Source organism: Lepidochelys kempii, chromosome 4 (genome assembly GCF_965140265.1).
Source record: "Lepidochelys kempii isolate rLepKem1 chromosome 4, rLepKem1.hap2, whole genome shotgun sequence".
Classification (NCBI taxonomy): Eukaryota; Metazoa; Chordata; order Testudines; family Cheloniidae; genus Lepidochelys; species Lepidochelys kempii.
In genome coordinates, this window is record NC_133259.1 from 22,046,353 (window position 1) to 22,067,282 (window position 20,930).

General features: G+C 41.2%; 1 protein-coding gene across 1 annotated transcript in view; it reads left to right on the forward strand.

The window, feature by feature from the left end:
* The first annotated feature begins 15,418 nt into the window (after positions 1 to 15,418).
* The window catches only part of GRID2 (glutamate ionotropic receptor delta type subunit 2), a 1,023,637-nt gene continuing 1,018,125 nt past the window's right edge, over positions 15,419 to 20,930 (forward strand). The window contains exon 1 of the mRNA XM_073340701.1: positions 15,419 to 16,416. Coding sequence (XP_073196802.1) covers positions 16,329 to 16,416 — 88 coding nt within the window. The 5' untranslated portion in view covers positions 15,419 to 16,328. The remainder of the gene's footprint in view (positions 16,417 to 20,930) is intronic.

The window sequence follows — 20,930 nt, forward strand, 5'->3', positions numbered from 1 at the left end:
CAGCCATTTTACGGACAACGGATGTTGTATGATACCTGTGCCAAAAATATAGGATTTGTTTTTATTTAAAAGTCCATGGAACTGAATTTCAAAATCAAACAGAATACCATTCATGCAACATTATTGCTGACCCATCTCATGCTTCTACATGACTTTTACATTAAAAAATTCTGCAAGTCAGTTGCTCCTACCATTTTGATGCAGTCATATTCCACAGTCAATATACTTAATAACAAACATCAATACATTAAAGCTATTGTATAACATAAAATATGTTGGCTGTGCTCTGTGGCTTAATTAACACAGTTGAAACATCCTTATTTTTTGAGTGTTTGATTTAAAAACTTCAATATTTTTATGTTTCCTGGTTCAGAGGGTTTTTAAAAAGAACCCTGGTATCTGTGCTCAAAAATAATACATATCTGCACAAATAGGGGCTTGTATTCAAAATCACACCTAAATGCAGGTAAATGTATGCCGATATTTTTTTTTTTCAGATCATCTGTAGAAACCCCTCTCTCAAAAACAAACCACCTCTGGTCCAGGATGTGGAGAAATATGAAATGTTTGAAGGCAAATACTGTAATCTGAAAGCATGTGTTCCTATTTGAAAGTCTTTTTCCTAAATGTTATAGGAGAGCCCACTGAAATCAGTTCTTGCCTATCAAGCAGTCATATTGCTTGTTCTATGCCACTTTTTACATTAAGAGACATCTTAATACATTGAGCAGGCAGTGTTAGAATAACACGGTATTTATTTGAAAGACTGGTATCTTTCACATAAGGAGTGCATCACGAAAGCTGAAATCATGTGTTACTAAAACTGCACACGAGAAATCTTCAAAATGAAAGTTTGCCAGAAAACTAGACATGCAAGAATTGCCTCAGTGATAGTCTAAGTTCTCTTGCAAATTACTGTGTGACCAGATAGTAGTAGGATTTTGCTAGATGCATGCTTTGGAAAAGTGCTTTCCCGTCCCCCCGCCAAAAATTTATTTTGGTTGCATGAGGCTGCATATCCAAACTATATAAATAGCTAGATAAAATGACTTGCCTGACATCTCTTCTGTACTAGTAGTTACTATAACTATTTTTTTTACTTGAGCGTTTTTGAATCAACTGTACTCAACACACAATGAAACAAAGTACCTAATTTCAGTACTTTATGTGTACACTCAGTAAGAATATTCTAGCTACTAGCTCTAGAATCTGTAAACATGGCCTCACAATGGCCGATGTCATCCAAGAACAATACACAGAGGGGACCATCCCTGTACTGTTCACCTTCTTATTACACAGTAGGTGGTGAAGATTAGCTACTGCCACAGCACTGTTCTCTCTCTCCTTCCCTCAAGACTATTCTGACTGCAGGTGACAACTGCATAGCCTGACAGGTGGACTGGGGCATGCTTGGTGATGCACTTTATCCCCCAACTCCCTGTCTCCTTGGAGATGACCCAGATAAGTTGATAGAGCCTCAGATTTTGTTTTTCGTGGAGCATTCCCCCAGGTGTTCCAAGAAAAGCTGCAGCCACGATAGTCTCACTGCCATTGTAATGGGGGGATGTGCTAGGGACAGAGTTGGTGTTGGGGCACAAGATGTCCATGGGTGCAGTACCAGCCTCCTGGGGCTGCCTAGGAATTTCTTCAGGCTTGGGGGATAGGCCTTCTGACTTCTTCTTCTGGTATGGGAAGGGCAAACTTCTGAAAGTCTAAGGACTGTAAGAGGGATTTCCTGGAACTTTGCTACCACAGAGCACCCTTCCATGGATTGTTCCCCTGGCCTCCTCCTTGCATAAGTACCCTGGTTACGCGCTCTGCCTGATGTCTTCCCTGGTACTGTGGTGATGCTGCATCCCTTTGCTCCTTCAAATGCCTCCTTAAAATCCACCACATTTCACAATCCCAGTGTCCGTGGCTCACTCACCTATGCCAACCTTTCATTTAATACTTTCTTTGTTTAAAGAAACATGGTGTATAACATGCAAAATGAGCTACGTGGTATTGCGTACGTCTCCCCTCCTTGTACAAAGTTGTCTCTCTGTTGATGTCATTAATGAACTGATGGCCTGCTCCAAGCCCATGGGCATCAATGGGAATCTTTCCATTGTCTTCTATAGACTTCACATCAGACTTCTGAACTGTAACTTCCTCAGGTCATGGACTGTACGTTCAGCACTGTGGTCTTCCATAGAAGTTAAGTAGGGGAATTAAGAAAGGTGCAACATCGGTAATTACAGCCTTCCCAAGTGGCATGAATAGGCTGATGGCTGATGTCCAGGCAGGTTCTTCCCCGGCTGAAGTAACAGGCAGCAAGGAGAGAACTTAAAGTGACTGTCCAGAAAAGAAACTTCTTGGCTAGCATCCTCAGCTGAGGGAGGGGGAAGCCTCATAAAATCAAGACTTCTCCCTTCCAAACAGTGAGCTGGGGAAAAGGAAGGGAAAGCCCCCATGCCACTTTGAATGCCACTACAACAGTAGCAACATTGAGTGGGGTTTCCTTGCACATCCTACAGGATGAGAGGTAAACCACACACCCCATAAAAGAGAAGAAAAATCTTTTTTAACCTGAGGATGCTTGGGTGTAATGTCTATTCACAGATTCAGAAGGTTGAAAATTGAATCAAAGGGTGTGTTTTTTGTTTTTGATTGGGGGTGGGAAAGGAGAATTTTGAGAAAAGTGAAAATTTTTCACATGTTTTTTGATAATTTTTGATCAACGTTTTTGAAAAATCTCAAGAAAATTGGGGGCAATGTTAAAAAGGCCTTCTGGGGATAGGGATTTTTCCAACTCCTTTTTCCTTTTTTTTCCATTGTGAAAGAAAGTGTCAGTGGTGATTTGTGAAAATGGGTTTCTATTTTTTTTCAGACAAGGCCTACATATAGTATATTATTCAGCTACTAGACATCTGTGAGTGCTGTATAAAGTTATAGACAGGATGTGGTCCCTAGTAAATAAAGGGACAAATTTGGCACAGGAGCTGTGTGGAAGCCTGTTGATCTGTAGTTTGTAATTTTGTGTAATGCACACCTATTTAATGTACACTGATTCTTTATATGGCATCATGATTCCATCGTGAGAACGGGACAGGGTTTCTCTCTGTGATAGAACTATTCAGAGATGGGGTGCTCATTTTCAGAACACCTATTCACAATTCATGTTAGGCAAACAGAAAGAAACTGATCTGGATTTTCAGTTGGCTTATGAAGCTTTCTGATGCTTAAATGACACAGAAAATTGCCTTCCTTCTGGGCTTGATAGCTGCCTAAGGCCCAAATCCTGAAATCAAATCTGTGTGGGTAAAAGCAGCTGCTCATGCACAGGGGAGCTCCGTAACTTGTCAGTGGGCTTCCATGCAGATGCTAGGGTCCACTCATGCAAGATTGTGGCTTAAAGAGACTCTGTTGTCTACCCTAATGTGTTGTTTACTTTTCAGTGAAAGATAAATGGTCAGTGTCCCCAGCTGGCAAAGATCCCTAAAAGTTTTTTGTGGATGCACAATGGCATTTAATTAAACACTTACCTTTACTGAAACAGAAATGGAATTTACGCATTGACTGTTGGAGTCTCCAAGAAACAAGAATTATCTTTCTCTCTGATTTTAACAATGGATTTACACTTAGCATCCCACAACAGATACTGTTTAACAGTATACTGGATTCTGACTTTCACTGGTTAAAATAGAGGCACTCGCTAATTGTGCTGAATTGCAGTCCATTATTAAATAGGGAACACCTCCATTCTTTATGCTTGTGTACTTGGTCCCCAATTTTTTTTTTGAGGGGGGGAATAAAAAGCACTATATTGTAGTTCATTTTCCTGTTTTCTGGGGGATTTTTTCTTTAAGTCAGATATTCTGAAATTACCCTTCAGATATGAAACTTTTTCCTGTTTCTTGCTGTTTATTTGACAAGTCCTCCCAGATCCCACTTTTTAAAAAAAGATAGATCCCATTTTCTAATGAGTAGAATGGGGTCATCTGGTACATCTGATTCTAGAAGGGCTGGGATAATTCCAGCTCTCACATCCATTCTATTAAAATTTTTATCTTTATACTGAAATAGTTCTCATTTTACACATACCTTGATAAAAGAAGAAACTTGATTAGGCTTGTTGTTGTTTAGTTCCTTAACTGATTTTGTTCATTTTTTTTCCTGCAGCTTAACGTTGTTTCTCTACATGTGTAATGCTTTTGATGAGCTGACTAAAGTTTTGTATCCAAATTTGGTAGACTTTTATAAGGGTCACTCTCCTTTGTGAATGCACAGCTGCCAGCTCCTTCTCAGGGATAGCTTGAAACCAGACTCTTCTCTGTAATTAGCATGACTCTAAACTGGGCCTAGGAGTTCTGCCCAGAGTTGATAAAGATGTTTTTCCTAGTGTGTTTGTGAAGTTCCGAACTAGTTAAACACTGACACCCTGTTCTAAGCCTTAAGCCCCTTCTAACCAAAAAGACCCTCATTCCAAAAAAACTCTTGTCCTAATCAGTTTTGACCCTGAAAAGGGAAAAACTCCATGAAGTCCTACCAGGGACTTCATATAAAATCAATAGCAATAGATGGGCCGCATCTTACAAAGATACTTTCATGTACTTAACTGACTGCTCATGAGCAATTTTTATCAACTTAAATGAGATTACTCATATGCATAAAGTTAGGTACTTGCGGTAGGCCCTGATTCTGCAGACACTTAGTGATTAAATTGCATTTGGGGCATGTTTGTGTGTTTTAAATCCTGACAAACGATAAATCCTGAGCTAATTGGCTGCTTTGCAACTGCAGCCAAGACGTTGCTGGGTTGAAAATGTTTTAATATGATTTAATGCAATATTTTTTTCTTAAGGTGTTCTGCTATAGTTAAAGATGGAATATGTTTTTGAGAGACTAGAACCTCAGAATCTGGGTCTGTACTAACTCATAGTCACTTAGGACTGTATTCTGCTATGTTATCGCATTCAGCAGCATTTAGCATCTCAAGAACTCCCATTTATTTCCCTGTGATTACCCAAGGAGTAAAGTGTTACTTAATATATTTCAGGGGTTCAGAAACTATTCCCTTGACCTACATTTGCTTCAATGTCCTCACACGCCAAATGGGAGGGGATGGGGAATAACTATGTTCTCCCCTTAGAGGTATAGTGAGGCATAACTCAGGGTTCTTGGAGCACTTTCTGATGCTCAGATGAAAGATGCTGTAGAAAAGCATTGTTATAACATTAGACATGGGCCAAAGACATTTAGGGCCAAATGGATTAAAGATTTCAAGAGGTGCCCTGTTCACTGCGCCCCCAAAATATGTCCACTGGGATTCAAACGTAATTGTGTTCACACAAATGCTTAATCACAAGAATAATTTGCTGGCAACCTCCTATATCTGTGAGAATATTTTATACTTTGTTTAAAAGTTCTCTAAACAGTGTAAGAAGAGTACTTTTCAGGTGCTAAGAAGCACTTGGACTTTGGCCCTAGGTCTCACAAAGCTTTCAAGTTTTGCTATTCTCACAATGTGATACATGTGTTGACATGCATTTTTGCTTACTTAGTGAGCCCCTCTTTTTCCACTGCCAAATGACCAGTGTAAGTGCTGTACAGTGATGAGATCTGCAGCTCATTTTGCAGATAAATGTCTTATAATTGTTCAGAATCTTGTCACCCACAAAGTTTATTGGCAATAGTTTGCTTTTATTAATTTTAAAATGAGATTTTTTTGGAATGATCCTTTGAAGTTATATTCTTATTAATTGCTGGGATATTGAAATGTTGATTGTGTCCTTTCAGCACTTAGTCAAGTTAAGGATTTTAAGTATAGCTACACCTTTGTCATACAGAATACACCATGAGGCTGAAATAGGAAGGATAATATATTGGGGTGATACGCCACAGTCCCCTATGATAAGGTTGCTCTCCGTGTTCCACTCAGAGTGCAGATGGTGGGAAAGATTTTTATATTCCATTGCTCACTTTTAAAGTACACTGACCACGTAATTTTATGTGATGTTAAGACCACACAAAAATACATAACCTGGAGACTAAAAGATTAAAGAGGGTGAGCAGGAAGAGTTTAAAGGATGATACCAGTAGCAATAACAATCATGCAACCTGGAAGCCAGTTTGGATTATGTTTGTGTGATGGGCATAGTACAGATACAGATTCTAGAGAATTAACCAAAATAGATTTTTATAGTCACACAAATAGAAATAATTGCATATTATCAGTGTGACTTTGTCACTGTGGAGTAAGCTTTAACCGAGTAAAAACAGAAAATGCAGTATTTTTTTTTTCAAAATTTACTTCTTGTTAATTCCAAATCAAGTAAGTAGACATGAAGGAAAAGTAGGTCATAATCAGAAGATAATGTGGGGGTGGACGGGAAAGTGGTTATGGGTAAAGTTTTGTTAGAATTGCATGTTGTCTCGTGAATCTTAAACTTTTTCATATCAATCTGATTTTTTATATATATATATATATATATATATATATAGTGTAACAGTTTGAGCTGCGTGGCCTTTATAAGCCTTTTGAGGTGGCTATACAGCATAGATGGTAAGTGGAAAAGTAGCTCTGAAATCCAGCTTTAGCTGAGAAAAAATAGGTTCTTTATTTTAATTTCAGGTACTTTATAGGCAAAATTGAATTATCTTAAAACACTACAAATAATTTATCATGTTAGTTAGGTGCCTTCTTCCCTGTCATGTCATCTGATCTAATGGTTCTTTCTTAATTTATGACAGAAATACTGTGAAATAAGGTAAATGTCAACTATAACGATGCTGTTTGTCATGATGGAAAACAGTGAGCAAGAAATTATGTTTAATGCATCAAAGCAGGAAATTTGAAGTAGGTTATCCCAGCTATAGTCATAAACTATTTTTCAGGGGGGAACAGCGGGGGATGGGGGTTCTTGTTACTAAAAACACAACTTTAAAACATGCACATAACAACTGATTATAGGCAACATGGTTTAGAAGCACATTTCCCCCTTAAATGAAGGGAGCAAATGAACACTTTTTTCATTTTTCTAGTTTTTTAGGAATACTAATAACCAATTAACATGAGCCAGAAAAGATAATTATTTCATTCTTCATGCGTAGGGCAACAGAGGTCACGGTATAAAAGCCCTATATCTGAGAATCGGCTGCATTTATCAGTCACCTTTCCCTCGTATGTCTTATTCTGATCCAGATTTCTTTGATTTTGGATTTCACGGTGGCTAAAAGAATCCTGTAGCGATCACTCTAACACCACCATGTTCATAGTCAATGGGGAGAACATGGGTAATGCTATACTACATTGAAAAGATTTTGGGGAATACAGAAAAGGGCACAGACCTTGGGCTTATGTTTTAAAATACTTGAGTATACACCTCAGGTGTTCTGGTATTAAACCTTAATGCTCACAGGTGAAAACTAGTTGGCTCACATTCTGTCTTGGTTCTGTAGCTTTGCAATTGTGAAAGTCTCCGCTCAAGAAAGGTCAAGGAGCACTCACACAGGTGCATTAGTAAGGGCAGTGTTTAGTGGGTAGGCAGTGGCCTGGAATTAACCCAGGAGAAGTTGGTTCTTTTTCCGGATTTACCACTCACCTGTTGTGTCGCTTTGGGCAAGTTACTCCACTTTGTGTCTTTCCCTTCTTACCCTGTTTCTCTTGTCGATTTAGACTGTGGCAGGGATTGTCCCACTGTGTGTTTTGTACAGTACTTAGCACTATGACGTTCCAACATTTGGGGCCGCTATGTGCTACTCTAATACTACATGTAATAGTGGTGGGAAAACGTGTACAGCTCCTGCATGTGCTGGCTGATTGTAACCTGTGCTACTAATCTTTCACTTTCATAAGCATCAGATTCTCATGTTTGATTTTATTCTCGAAGAAAATAACACTGTTCCTGATCCCATGCCACCCATCCCAGACAAAAAATAAAATATGTAATTTAGTTTTCATTTTTTAGAATCAGTTAGCCATACGCTGAATGTCTCTTTGTTTTTCTCCCCTGAGTCAATCTGATTACTATGAAAGACAGTGGAAGAGGTAAAGAGTAAGTTCATTCTGGTTCTTGGATGATGATAAATGGTCAAGGTGTGGAGTTTCTGGTTTAATTCCTTCTGACTGGCTTTTCTCTTTTTAAATCTTCACAGTCTCAGCCAGGAGTATAACTGCTCCCCATCTCTCCTCTCAGCAACTATGAGAGAGGCAAAATCAGGTTAGAAGAATCACCATGAAAATGGTTTGCTTCACCTTGACCACTTCCTCTCCCCTTAAACCTCCTCCCCACTCCCATTTTATCCCTTCAGTCATGTGTCACTAAAGGGCCACATCGAGAACTGTTCAGAACAGGATTGCCATGTTCCCTGATCCCACTGTACTGTAACACTTTATGTTCCCAGAGCCAATTCTTCACTTTCTTCTCCTGGTCCCTTTTACATTTCCCCTCCTTCACTATCTGGTAAACAGGGTCCAATTCACTTGCCCTTCTGCAAATTGCAGTGCCTACACATGCCCTTCACCAATCACTAGTAGGAAGGTTCCTTTTTTCCTTCAATATAAAAGGTCATGGCTCTGTATAAAAGGACCTTAGTTTTTGCCCAACTAGAAGGCAACAACCGTAATCCTGGATCCTCCAGATACAAGGGAAGTGGCCTCTCAGGGCTATTGTTATCAAGAGGCAACAGGGGATGCTGCCTCCTTGTTACCTTGGAGGCATTTAGGCCTACAGATGTGCAAAGATACTTTAGGTGTTGCTCCATTCAGCATTGGAATGCATAACTTAGGAGCCTAAGTTTCTCTGAAAGTCAGTCGGACATAGGCTCCTCAGTCAGATAAGCATTGAAATGCTGAGCAGTGCAATGACTAAAACACCTTTTAAAAATCCACAGCATAGAGCCAGAGGGGGATGAGTGAACCAAGGGAAGCAATGGAGGGAAAGGTGAGAGACTTTTGGGAGATGGACCCCAGGGGAAATCTATAGGAGAGAAAGTGAATCTCCAAAAGGTAAGGAAGTGTCGGAGCTGGCTATGCTCCAGAAGGGGGTGGGGGGGGAGAGAAGGGGGAGTCCAGGTGGTAAGGAAGGATGCAAGGCAAGAGAAGAGTAGGCAGTGGCATGAGCTTTGGTTCTGCCTCACTCATTCACTGGCCAGGGTACCTAGCTGGGCACATAAGAAGTAACAAGCTGCTCCGTGAAAAGCAGTGAGGTAACATACTCGACCCACATCCAGAGCAAGGGGGTATAAGAATCACCATTCATTCCCTCGTCTGCTCCTGGGGTGTGCCACTTCTTTCTTGAGTCAGATGGCAAACATGATATTTAGCCCTATATTTTGGCAGGTTTCAGAGTAGCAGCCGTGTTAGTCCGTATCCACAAAAAGAAAAGGAGTACTTGTGGCACCTTAGAGACTAACTTATGTTCAAATAAATTGTTAGTCTCTAAGGTACCACAAGTACTCCTTTTCTTTTTGCCCTATATATTTGCTTTTGTAGCCTGTGTGTCTTATAAACTCTATCACAGGTTCTCCAAAGTATGCAGTGATGAAGGTACACAGGTCCCTGAAAGCAGGTTGTTTACCCTAAATGTCCCCTCTGCCAGCAAAATATACAACTTTCAGTAACATGACTCAGATATTTGTGTTTTGGGGGTTTTTTTTCTGTAGTTTTTGTTTGTTTGTTTTTGTTTAGATCAGGCCAGGGAAATCTCACTGGCACTAGGCTCTGACAGCACTCTCCAGTAGCTCAAAAGTTTATAAGTAAATTGTGTACAAGGATGGTTCAGGCAACATGGGAGATCTGTGACATTGGAGCTTAAAGTGAGGCAAAATAAATCCACTTCAGCAGCAGGCCCTGTTAATTCACTCTGATAATACTGGTTGCTTTAAGGGTTGATTTTACTCCATAATCACTTTCCAGGTTCAGTGAGGCTAAAGGATGAGGCATAAGCTCTCAAGTAAACTCAATAAGAATGTATTAGAAAAAGCAAAATGCTTTGCAATTTTTTTGCTGTGCGTCTCACTTATTTTCAGAGAATACAAGGTAAATGACGCATGGTGATGGTCTAGTGTGTTTACCTTTAGGATAAGGTTTTAGAGGTAATCAGATGTATTCTGAAGGAAATTCAGTAAAACATATAAATATCCATTTTGTGTTCACTTGCATAAACATCAAAGGAATTCTCTATCCATTCGTATGCATTCACACTTCTAGGTTAGTTAGGGACAGGATGACTTGAGAGATTGACCATGGGATATAATACTTAGCATTTCTGATAGCATTTGCCATCATCAGTGCATTCTTAAAAATGAACTAATTGGTCCTCATAGTATTCCTTTCAGAAAAGTAAATATTCGCTTTATACAGATGGGATGACAGAGGCACAGAGACGGTGTTTGTTTTGTTCAGAGCCAAGATGGAGTCAATGTCTGAGGCACTGTTAGAGTGCAGAAACTCCTGCATCCTACTCCTCTGACTATTAATCCAAACTATCTCTCACAATACAGAGCCTGTTGCCTTGGAATCAGTTCTGGACTGAAGTTATAAGTTGAGAAGTTATTTAGTGGTCTCTGAAATCTATTGGCTAGTGAACAAATGTTCCCTTAACTAAAACCCTTCCAGTTGGACCCCTTGTTTGAAGCAATACCAGACAGACCAAAGACTGACTGACGACATGGAAACTAAACTAATCTCACATCGAGCAGTTTTCCCCTTTAAGTCAGGATGCAGAGACACAGGCAGAGCAGTGTGCACTTGCGGCTTTATATTCTATAGACAGAACTTCATTTCCAGGACTGTCAAACAGAAACCTTTTGCAAGCACTGTAGACATCTTAAAAAAGGGATGTGAGGGGACTTTCTGGTCAATTGAATGTAAAGCCTGTAAGACTGGAAATGTTCTATGGTGTGCAGATTGATACGCTGTTCAGTTAACAATATTGTGGTAAATTTGTGAGGCTTTTCATATTTGTTTTACTGTCAAAAGTTTGGATGAATAGTCTTCAGTGCAACAGGCTTTGAAGTTATTTGAACTCTTAAAAATCACGTATGAACAATGTTTAAATATTGTAGCAATTAAATAATAGTATATTTAAGAGGAATTAATCTCTAGCTCCTGTCACTGAAATGAGGATTCAGTTCTAAATCCTAAATGGGATTTGCGTAGGCAGGATGCTGCACTTGCCTGGAACTCCATTGAAATGTGGCTTTGCAAGTGTCTGCCTATGTCTATCCAATTAAACATTTGTTACCTTTAGTTTGTGAGGCATGTAATGTCGCAAATGTTAAGAGATTGTGGCTTTATCCGTAACATTACTATATTGTGACAAATCCTGTTACAATGTTGGATGAATATGAAAACAAGCCCATTTTCCTGTGTAGACAGGGAAAATTAACAGTAATTCTGTGACTGTTTGTATTTCTTTGTCAGGTATATCCATTTAAAAGATTTTCAAGGAGTCCAAAAAGAAGAGGCCTCACTGAAAAATGAAAACAAATGATATTAAAAGTCTAGAAATAGAAGCTAATCTTTAACAATTGTTGGTGGGTCCTTCTTGCAACTCTCCCATGTTCAGATGGCATCAATAACCATTTGGATATGCCTGTTGTGCATGTGTGATTGATAGTTCCCTTTCAGGATTGATCAGATCTTATTAACCCTGCCCCATAATACGAGACTATTGAGCTACTCTTTGATATAAAGGGCAGTACATTCTGAATTTTGGTGCAAAGGAAATATTGTTTTTCATAGCCAGGGGAATATTGGAATTCATTGCCACAGAAGGTAATTGAATTAAACATTGTCATCCTTTTTTTTTTTTTTTTTTTAACAAAACGGTAACTTCATGATGGTTAAGATTTGTAACTATGCAAGCTATGATTAAAAAAAACCTGGCTAACTGAATATCAAGCTGGTGTCTTGTTCAGGTCAGGAAGGAATATGCTCTCCCGCTGAGTCTAGCATTGCTCAGTTGGCTCGGTGCATTATGTTTTTGCCTTCCTCTGAAGCATTATATACTGGACGCTGCCAAAGGCTGGATGTAAGAGCAGATGGACTAATCTAGGATGGATAAATCCTATGTTCTAGCTGTATGCAGTTCATTAACAAACATTATGAAATATAAAATCTACTGCAGAAATAACGTTTAAATTACTCTTCATTTATGCAAATGTTAATGTTTACTATGTAATTCAGAACTTTCATTATAATGTTCCAGTATTCTAATTACCTTCTAACATGAGCCAACAGAGGGTTATAAATGATTTGTTTCAGTGCTATGTTTAGTTCTTCAGTTACTGCAGAAACTGGTAGAGCTCAGAATTAAGCAAATATAAGACCAAACAGTGTGCATGTGATAGACAGTCAGGATCTAATTGACTAAGTATTCTGCATGGTTAGACCCTTGCTCCTGCATGAGGTCCCACTGACTTCAGTGGCTTTTCATGCAGGCACAAAGATCCAGATGCATGGAGCAATTGACCCGACTAGATCTCCAGATTTTTTTGAAAGGTTACTGCTTGTATATTAAATAAAGCCGAAGCAAGTCACTTGCAAGCTTAGAGGAGAGAGTTGGAAAAAATTGATGGAGTTTGCCTCCAATGTCTTGCCTACATTAGTTTTGACAAAACATTCCTATCTTTGTTCCACCAGCAGTAGTAATAGTTGGGAGCGCTAGAGTAACCAGGCCATTGCTAACTGCCAGGGTATTAACTGTTGTGTGATCTATCTAGATCCTTGCTGAGCAGGACAGGATGACACGGTGGGTTTGTTTTAATGCTGTCATTTGTCTATGCTAGTGCTCCCACCATCGATGGTAGCAATGGAGCTGATGTGGTAGTAGCAACAATGGAGGCAAAAAGTCTAATGTAGAAACAGTATGCTTCAGCCACACAGATGTATGCCTGGTTCAAAGTCAAGTCAATGGGCGCCGATTGACTTTTTGTTAGGCTTGGATTAGACCCTGACTGAGTTTGAACTGAAGCAAATTAATAGCATTGCAATAAGCAATTTTCACGTTACTGCAGCAGCATCCATAAAACAATGTGATTACATCTATTTAAACAATTTGTACTTAAAATCTAGACAAAATTACATGGTCACAGGATAAGTCTCCTACTTCAAAATGAACTTAAAACTTACTTTCTATAAATGCTTGGTGTATGTACATTGCGTATCCTCTGACAAATATATTTTATAGGAAACAGTCCTCCAGTACAATGTAGTTCAATCTACATATGTAGGTGATAGTGTTTCTTAGTTCAGAAAGGTTTAGCCCTGATTCTTATGCTTTATAGGAATGTATTTTAATTCAATAATGGTTTTTTATAATTCACTAAAGCTTGTTCAAAAGCTAATTCGAATAAACTCAACCCATGATTTTCTCCTCCCAAATTATCAGGAAGTATGCCGTGTGACTTTCTCACATCAGCATTCAAAAATTAACTTTATTACTCTCTTATTACAAGTTTATAAAATGAGTCATACTGCCAAGAATCTAATGAGTCGTTGATCTACAAGCTATGCCTCCTGCCTTACTAAATCGGGACCACAACCTTGAATGGAAGTTGCCCTTCGTGTGGTTAATGTAGGATAGATTTACTAGATGTTTAAGCAATGAGTGAGGACAGCTGACTTCTAGATAAGGCACCAGAATTCTTAACTTTACCTAAAGTACACATTAAAATGAATTTTTCAAAGATTTTCATTACATTTCGTACTCTGCCTACTGTGCATAGTACATAATTAAAGAGTACTGCTCTTATATGTACCCCCTCTGAAGCAAATTAACATTTCTTATGAACTTTGTTCTTTTGTGGGGAAGTAATAATGAGGAAAGTAGTTTCTAAAGTCTCTCTGATTTATTACGAGTTAAGTCAATGCCCAATACATTCGTTTATGCTGTGTGTCAACGGCCATATACAATAAAAACCTTTTTTGTTATTGTTGACAAAGCAAGTCTATCTAATGTGTTCTGTCCTGGGCTTGGAGTGCCTGTAACATACAAATGGTATTCTGTGAGATAGTTTGCTCACTCTTGAGGAGTAACTTCTTCCTCTTTCATTTCCATACTTTCTACTTGCATTTGAATCTCAAAATTTCAACTGACTTATGACTGCCATACTCTAAGGACCCTGTTCAAAGCCCATTTAAGTTGATGGAACAAATGCCATTGACTTCAATACACTTTGGATCTGCCCTAAATCTTCTGAACATCACCATCTGTGGAAGTATGGATCTAAGCAAAGCTACAGTTGCTTGCATATTTTAAATGATCTCACTCCTTAGCAGATGCACTAACGCTTTGATTTTTTTGTCAAGCACTTATTTTTATTTCCTGTGCTAAATCCTTGATTACTTTCTATAAGTATGCCTATAGGGGTGCAGGGAAGGTGAGCTCATAATTTAAAGTAGTAACTATTCTCTATTAGAGAACTGAACAAGTCACACATGGAGTAAATCTGGTGATCTTCAGCTAGCTTCTGCCAAAAATATCAATCTGTTATAAAAGTCTCTGCTAAGAAGAGGTCTAGAAATGACACAGAAGGGGTGTTCATAGAGCAATGCTGTACGTGGGAGTGAAGCTTACACACAGGTTCCTCGTTGTGTACTATAAATTGCTTATGCTGAACATAAAATTTATCCTCTTGGATCAGAACAATTCTCCATCTAGTCCACAGGAGCCAATAAACACGATTCAAAGGAAAGTGCAAGAAACCCTGAAGTGGGCATGTGGGGAATAATATGCCCACAGGAGAAGTTTTGATCTCTGTGCCATTGTTTTGCAACAGTGAAATGGGGATAATATACATACTGACCTCAAAGGGTGGATGAGGATTACACAGTTAAGAATTTTACAATGCTTTGAGAATGAAAAGTGCTACATAAGTGCAAGCTTCCCATGGCTTTTACATTGGCCCTGCCGTGCGGGGAGGGCAATTCACTTTTAAAGTAATTGTGAGTATTCAATCAAAATTGTAGATAATTAAAATAATATAAATAGCTTTCTAGGTCTTTTTTTAATTATTATTATTCCTCTGCGACCAGGTGACCCTGATTTTCTTTCTTTCTTTCCCCTCCCTCCCCTTCAAGCAATGTCCCTGACTCAGTTGTCAAAGACTGGAAAAGCAGGCGTGTCCATCTAGCTTTGAACTTGATACCTGCGGTAGAGTTACAAGGTTAAACAAATGGGGTGGATATTTTTTTTTCTTTTAAAGGCTGAACATTGCACTTCACAAAAGGTCTTTCCCCCTCCCCTGGTGCATTTTTAGGCTGCATGCGCTCCTGCCTGTCTTCCACTCGGTCCCGGCTGAAGATTTCAAGGAAGATGAGAGCTCTATTTTGCTTCTCCCTTGTATTGCAGATAGGGGGAGGAGGTGGTTATTAGAGAGGAGCCCCCCCCCCCCCCGCTTTTTCTCCCTCTCTCTAGCTGATAACACTATTTCTCGCTCGCTCTCCTCCTCCCAGGTGATCCATTTCTAGGCAACGTGCTGGCTGGTGCTGGAGCTGCCAGCTCTCTCTGCATCCCACCAGCAAAGCGAGCTCTAAAGCATCCTGCGGACCATCAGCGGCTTCCCTCTGCTTTGCTCCAGGCACTGCTTCTCTGTCTCCTGCCCTGTCCAACCACTACCTTGCGCGACAGACACAGCACGCTGGGCTTGATTTGCAGATTTCTCCACCAGTTGTGGGAAGCAATTTTTAAGCAGGGGGTGGGGGAAAATCTCTGCATTACTATCTGCATTACCTTGAAGTTCACTTTGTTTTTTGGCCTGGGGGGGCTTTTCCTGCAGGAATCTGGCTTCTAGAACCGGGATTTCCTCTTTACTTGATTCCCTGCTCCTCCTCCTCCTTCCTCACTGAAGGCGAGTTATTTGCTGCGGGCTCCCGGGGTTTGGGGCTCCCGGGCCAAGAGGGTTTTGTGTGTGTGTGTGTGTGTGTGTGTGCGCACGCGGTGTGTGTGTGTGTGGTGGGTTGGAAGTTGTTGTGCAGGAGCCGGGACTGAGCGGATCCCTGGACCCTGCGGAAGGATGGAGACGGTCTGACGAAGAGAGGCGACTGCTGCCCAGAGAAGCAACCGGGCTGGATGGATTCGCTGCCCGAACTAACAGCAGCTGTGGTCGTGATGCCCAGAAGCCCCCCGAAGTAACGCGGGGCTCTCGCAAAGGAGAGGGGCGCCCCAAACCCTGGGCTCTCCCCCCTCAGCAGCTGTACAGAGGCAATCGGGATTTAAACACTGTTTCGGCATCTCCAACTCCTGGGCTTGCTGCGCTGTCCTTCATTATCCTCCTTGTAAAAAGAGATCTGCTGCTCTTTCTTTAAAGACAACAACAAAAACCTTAAGCCCCAGGAGGACATGGAAGTTATCTCTCTCATTTTGGTTGTGGCCGTCTGTTGGACTCGAACCTGGGAACCGGCGATTGCAGATTCAATCATACATATAGGTAAGGGGGCTGCTGCATTTGCCGGTTACTTTTTTCGAGCTCTCCTTTGCAACCTTCTCTCTCCCATTCTTGCTGTCTTTGCAGTCTCTCGTCCTTCTTGCCATCTTCTTTCCTTCTCTCCTTTTTTACCCTCCCTGTCATTGCTTCCCATAAAGATCTTTGCCCTTCTTCTCCCCCCAACCCCCCCCCCTTTTTGTTTGTTTCTTTACAGTTGCTCTTTATAAATGGTTCTTGATGGATGAAGTGTGTATTTAAACCTTGAGTTTCTATCTAGTGGCTTGGAGGGGAGGTTTTTTTTTGGGGGGTGGAGGAAAGGAGGGGTAGCGGGAGAGTTCACACCCCCACCTTGTATTTGCCCTTAGCACGAATCCTCCCCCCCCCCACACACACCTTTCCCCGCGACTCACTAATTTGCCCTATCTGGGAACCCCGAAGTATCCCCCCCCCCCATGGAGTCTAATAACTCCAGCCACCCCCGCGGCTCCTCGGCGGAACAGGTGGTTTGGCAACGTGAGCTGCTGGGTTTCGCAAAGCAGCTCGCTCTCTGTGTGTGCGCAAGGGGAAGATGTTCCGTTGAGCCCCACCGCTCACCCTTGCTTCCCTCCAGTGTAAGCGGCGCCGCTGCTAGCCCGGCTGCAGGAGGCGCAGCAGCAGCTGCAAGCCGGGGCCGCCGAAGCCCTCTCCGGGAAGGATTCGGAGCCAGCTCCTGTGCAGACGGGGGCGCGGGGTCCAGACGCACCTCCCTCTGCTCCGTCTCCGATCCTGGGGGGGGGGGGGGCTGCGTGGCGGGGCGTAATTCTAACTCTTTCCCCCGGGCCCGGCCCGGCCCGGTTTTCACGGAGAGGGCAGCAGAGGCGGGTGGGGGGCGTTCCCTCGGCCAGCGCTGTGGCGGAGTTATGGGGGGGGGGGGGAATTAAGGGTGCTGCTGCTGCCCTGGAAGGGGCGAAGGAGCTGCTTGTGGCCCCACCTATTGGCAGCATGATGGCCACACGGGGAGTCCGAGAGCTGGAGGGAGGAAGGCGCTGTGTGTGTGTGTGAGTCTGTGATTATTATTCACAGCGCTGTCCGCAGCCAGCTCAAGCTGTAACCCACATTTCTCTCCAGAGAGAGGGGCATAGGGGACGAGAGACAGCTGGATCCCCCTCCATGTGACAGCCCGGCCTGCCAGGGAACAGCCTCCCAGCCTCTGCTCTGCGCGCACGCCCCTGAGGCATAGGTGCCTGTGGTTAAAGGGCATTGTATCCTCCCCGCCAGGGGACAGCTCGCACTCCCCGGCCTTCCCCGGGGGGCAGGATGTTTGCCTGGAGGGAAGATCTCTCACCCGCCTATCGCTGAGTGATCAGCAAGCCAAACAGGCAGGCGGAACAAGAGCATACAAATGTGGATGCCCGCCTTCAAGGCGGGCAATAAAATAAGAAGCCCAATCCCCCTGCTAGGGTTGGGGGCGGGTGCTTGTTCTCAGGTGTGTGCCGTGCGGGAGCCTCGGTGCCCGTTCACGGGTATGGAAATACAGCTAGAGCTCTGCCTCTGATCCCTTCTTGGCTTCCAGTGCCAGGCCCCTTAGATCCAGGGCGCTCGTCCGCTCTCTGAGGTTGCCTTTGTAAACATGCCTGTCTGTGCAGCAGTGTGTATAGCAGTGAAAATGAAGATCCGAATTTAGGATTCCATTCTTGCACTTACCGCTTTAAAAGCGACACCGCGTAGGGGCAGCTGTCCAACCCTTCATTTAAGATCGCCAGGCGCCCAGCGGCTGTCAATTCCCAGGGGCACAGAACTTTACAGGGGTCAAGCCAAATAGCTAGCCTTGACTGGAACCTCCAGTATTCTACCGAGGCAGAGCAATATGCCCTCCTTTTAAAGAGAGAATGGCTTGTTAATTTCTTTGCAAGTTATAAACTGTTAGTCCCTGAGCCTAGTGCTTTTGTTTTTAGGGGCTTATCACTCACTGACAACATCTTAGGGTTTGTCAAGGTGACATCTTTACCGTGTAACAATCATCTACCTGATGAGGGAAAAGTGAATGCACTCTATCCAGTCCTTTTTGTTAAATGATCAGTTGCATGTACTGTAGCTGTTTGGTATAGTACCGAAAGAGAAAATATCTCCTTTCTTCTCTCTGCACCGGTAATTGTTTTCTATTTGTTATCGTTTAAACTTATTTATTTTATCTGGCATATTCAACACAAGTATTTACTGCTTCCCTCTTTCTTTAAAGTGCCATTGGTTGGTAGATGCATCAACACAGTAAATCCTCTGGGTGGAGGGGGCGGGGGAACCAAAGTGGTTGCTTCTCACACAATTAATTTGACTTGAAAGACAATTAGTACATTTGACAAGGGGATTAGTTCTTTTTATAGACTGTTTTATGTTGCCATGATACTGGCAAATTTATAATGGTTACACATAGCTCTAAATCGTTTATAATTTAAAATTGAAAATAAATGACCTGTAATTACCAATACTTTAATGTCTAATAGGTCATCAACTAAAACAGGCAATCCTGTAGAACTCAGAGGTGAAAACCATAGTAATACCCAAAATGACCCTTAAATTTTCTGTGTTAGGTTTTGTGAAACCCTAATTTGATTTTTTCCATGTATAGGTAATATTAAGTTACATATAATGTATTTAAGCAAGAATAATGAAAAGCCATTGTCAACTTGAGATGGCATGTGTTTTGGTTTTAATATTTTAAATAACAATAAAGGATGGGGGATAGAATCAATCAACAAATTATTCTAATACTTGTGGATGGGATTTTCAAAGCCAAAGAAGAGAAGGAAATGTTTACATTCTGGAGTAAAAGTAACACAGAGATGTAATACAGATGCCCTCAGACATTGAGCAGAATAAGCTACTTTCATAATTCTACAATGTTAACATGTTCAAGTGGAAAATATTTCTAATATAGAGAGCCCATGTACAGGGGAGGTTGGGGGAGGAGGGTGAATCTTGAAAAGAAATAGAACTAAAACACTAACCCTTTGCACATGTATTCCTTTATGACTGTATAGATTCCTCATTATAGTGCGCTAATGGCCTCACTTGACTTCATGTTGAGTATTTGATATATTTACCATAAAAGGTTGTATTTCTGAATGTGTAACTATCCTCTCAGACAGCTCAGCAGACTACCACAACACAAATGGGTACCTAGAATTAGCAAGCTGTGATTAATAAATTGGGGGTGGTGTGGGCAGTTTTTTGCATTATGGAATACGGATTCATTTTTCTCTTCCAAACTAACACCCTTCTTAATTATTCTAGTTGTATTGTACGATTATTTTCAGGGAAAAATCACTCTAGTTTCCAAAATATGTTCCTCTGAATATTGATAGGGCTGTCCATAGTTAATGTTTCTGCTGGCTAAGTATTATAAAGAGGAGTTGGCGGTTCAGGAAGACTGCATTAAGCATGCTTGTGAAAATGTTGAAATGGATCACCTCTACTGAAATTATCCTTACCCCTACATAAAAGGAGGGGGATATGACATGTCAAAATTATGCAGTTCTGTGTTATGTTGCTTCTCTGAGCCTATGCATTGATTAATTTCATCAGACTCACATTACTTGATTGCTTAGAAGTTCCTAATGATCTGTATGCTGTAGGAAGAACTCGAAAGCCGTGAGCAGAATGGCGATGATACTGTGTTTTATGAGGCTATTCAAAAAGTGGCTCTGATTTATGTAGCTCGAAAGCTCCAAAGTCTTTGAGATTAGCCACGCTGCCTGCTATTTTCTTCATACATCAGTTGTCCCACACTCTTTACTCCCTAAATACAACAGGAGTTTAGAACGGTGCCTTTAATTAAGCAGGGATTAGGTGGCATTTCTAGTCTTCTGCAAGATTTGTGTACGGTTCATATCTTCTGCCAAGCGTCTTATATTTTGTAATAAGTGCTCACTCCTTTATCTTGGTGTATGTGCACAGTAATATCTCTGTATGTACATGTGTTTATATAATGTATAAATACACAAACACATGCCTGAATCAGATGAAGCAAAGCCCTCTAGGTCAGGTAGCAAATAAAATCTTTATCGTACAAGAGCACAGGTGTAAAATGTCATTACAATCACTTTAAAGAATAGTGCAGTGCAACTATAGCACTACGTTAACCAGTAAGATTGAAGTATGCAAATGAACTCAAGGTTACTATATATGGTATCTCTCTCAATAATATCCAATAGCATGCTGCTCCTAACTTTTTCCATATCAAGTGGAAAGTTCAAAACACTAATTTGTGTCTTGCAGTTTTTTTTTAAATAACAGAATTTTATAAAAACAATAATGCACCAAAGCTTTTAGACTGCAAGCTCTTTGCAGCAGGGACTGTCATGTGTTATATGGTAGTCAAGTGCACAGTGGGGTCCCAACCTTGTTGAGGCATGTAGACACGAATGCAATATAAATTTTTAACAATCGAGGGACAACTTCTATATTCAGTGGAGGCATGTCTTTTCTGTTAAGATTTTATGACATCCTTCAAATACCCCCCTCAAACCCTCCTCCCTCCC